The following is a 2,230-nucleotide window of genomic DNA, read 5'->3' as shown; positions in this document are numbered from 1 at the left end:
CGTGGGCCAAATTGTGTGCAATGATGCGAGTGAACAGTCGTGTGTTGACAATGTCTGCGGGTGCAAAGTTCATCGCCGCAGACGTCGGCCGCCCATCATCGGCCTCAGAGCAGATCACCACAAATGGCGCCACCGCCTCTGCCAACACAAACAACACAAAGTCTGCCTGCACCACACCCACACTCTCATACGCTGCGGGAAGCTCAACGTATGTGTAGCACATCTCTGAGATAAACTGCATGATGACCAAATTAAACCGTGATCGCACCACGAGAAGACGCTCACTGTGCAGTGCAATAGCTGCTGGAAGGAGTTCATTCAACAGAATGTCTCGTTTCTGTGGTGTGAGTACATTTCCATCACGGCATGATGGAGAGTGTCTATGTAAAGAACCAGTCATTCCACTACTGCAGCGCCCCATCGATCTATCCAACTCCTCAGAAGAGACATGAATGCGAATAGGCATCCAATCTTCCTCTTCACTTTTTACTGCTGTAGTAGTAGTTGTTGTGTACAGGGAAACAGTACTCTTACCACTTTGAGGTAATTCCCGTACAATAAAAACAGACTAAGGTGTATAAATAGTTTTATTCCTCATGTTCTTCCACATAGTAGTATCGTACGTGCAACTATCATCACGGAGGGCTGCAAGGCCACAGACACAGTTGGACAAGAGCAGCAAGAACAACAGCACAGATATTATCATTTCCAACAAATTCTTCATTACTTCGTTATTGTACCGCTATATATATTAGTTATCATTGACTATTTTTTTTATTTATTATGCCTCTATCATTCTTTATGATTTAGATCAGATAGTAGAACAACATGAACAGTACAAAATACCACACATTCTCACGTATTCAGCAATTCACACCTTCACTGGAACAAATAAATGAACAATAATAATAGTACGCAATCATCACAGAGAATGAATATTTATTTCCAAAACACAGAAAACCACAAAAAAGAAAACCACCGCTTAGTACATCATCATCCTCATTATCATCAACAATAACAGAATATAGCACAGTTACCATAGTCAAACATTAAAAAATAACTAACAGTAACAAAATAAGAATTCACCATAAAAGCCATTAACTACCCACTAATAGAGAATCACTATGCCACCATTACTATTGCTATCCAAAGTACTGTGGCTGGTTGGGCTATTGATGAGTGCACTACTACTAGTGCCATACATCAACAATACCAATTAGGATTCTATATATATTCACTGAACACTAATTCCCCTTCCATTTCACAGTAATGGCAAGCATTCACTTCATTAGAGTTAAGGTGTAAACACATCATGTACAGTACACCCTACACTGTAGACTGGTAGCTGTCCCTCTTCCCTTCATTACCCACATCGAGTATGTGCGTACACACACATGGGACCACAACAACCCCTTATCCCTGCTATGTCTGCTGCACAAGTGTGGCTTTATTAGAGCCAACAACGCAGACACACACAAATAACATACAGGGCATCACTGTTATTATTATTATTATTATTATTATTATTATTATTATTATACTACACTAGTGCATCATAAACTAAGGAATAGGAAACACAAAGAGCAAACAGGTAAACATACAGATATAACACCACAGAGCCTTATCACACTCATGGTACACCATAGGAACACATATCTCTTTAAACTGTCAAATACACCATTCATGTTTTAAAAAAGAGCATTATTAATAAACCCCAATCAGTGAATCCACACACAACAGTACCATAGGTACCGATGCTTAATAACAGAGAAAAGTGCAGTATAATAAGGCACCAAAAAGAACAAACTCACTCAGCTTACCTCACAGCACTCCCTCCTTAAGAGGAAAGACGGTATTAACAATCAGCACACACACATTCCACACTAAACATCTGAAAAACACAAATAAAAAACAATAAATACTGCCGTCATTATTCCCAAACCATTATTAAGCAAAGCAAAAAGAGACCCCAGCGTTCAAGTTAAAGAAAGATTACACCCAAGATTACAATCTCGAGCTAAAAAGAAACTGCCCCAATATGAGGCCAAATCACACAGAGGTCCCACCACCATCACCACCACTACTACTACAATATGTCTATCCACTTCCTCCCAGCAGCAGTGTATGGGGGCACCATAAAGCAAAGAAAGAAAGCAATAATGTTATTGGCTCAGTTTCACACAATGAGTGTTAATATCAAGAACCCATCCACGTTGACGAGGTGATTGCA

The 2,230-nt window shown here is 39.8% G+C and overlaps 1 protein-coding gene across 1 annotated transcript; it reads right to left on the bottom strand.

Moving 5' to 3' along the window:
• Position 1: 1 nt before the first annotated feature.
• TM35_000611040 (putative surface protease GP63) lies at positions 2 to 466 on the bottom strand (the record flags this gene model as incomplete). The annotated part of the gene is made up of 1 exon (XM_029030976.1): positions 2 to 466. A coding segment is annotated over one exon (465 nt), but the record flags the coding sequence as incomplete, so codon positions are not given.
• Positions 467 to 2,230: the final 1,764 nt, after the last annotated feature.

This window comes from Trypanosoma theileri (assembly GCF_002087225.1).
Source record: "Trypanosoma theileri isolate Edinburgh chromosome Unknown TM35_Tth_61_V1, whole genome shotgun sequence".
NCBI lineage: Eukaryota > Euglenozoa > Kinetoplastea > Trypanosomatida > Trypanosomatidae > Trypanosoma > Trypanosoma theileri.
Note: the sequence above shows the minus strand (reverse complement) of the source record. Positions and strands in the feature narration are given on the sequence as shown.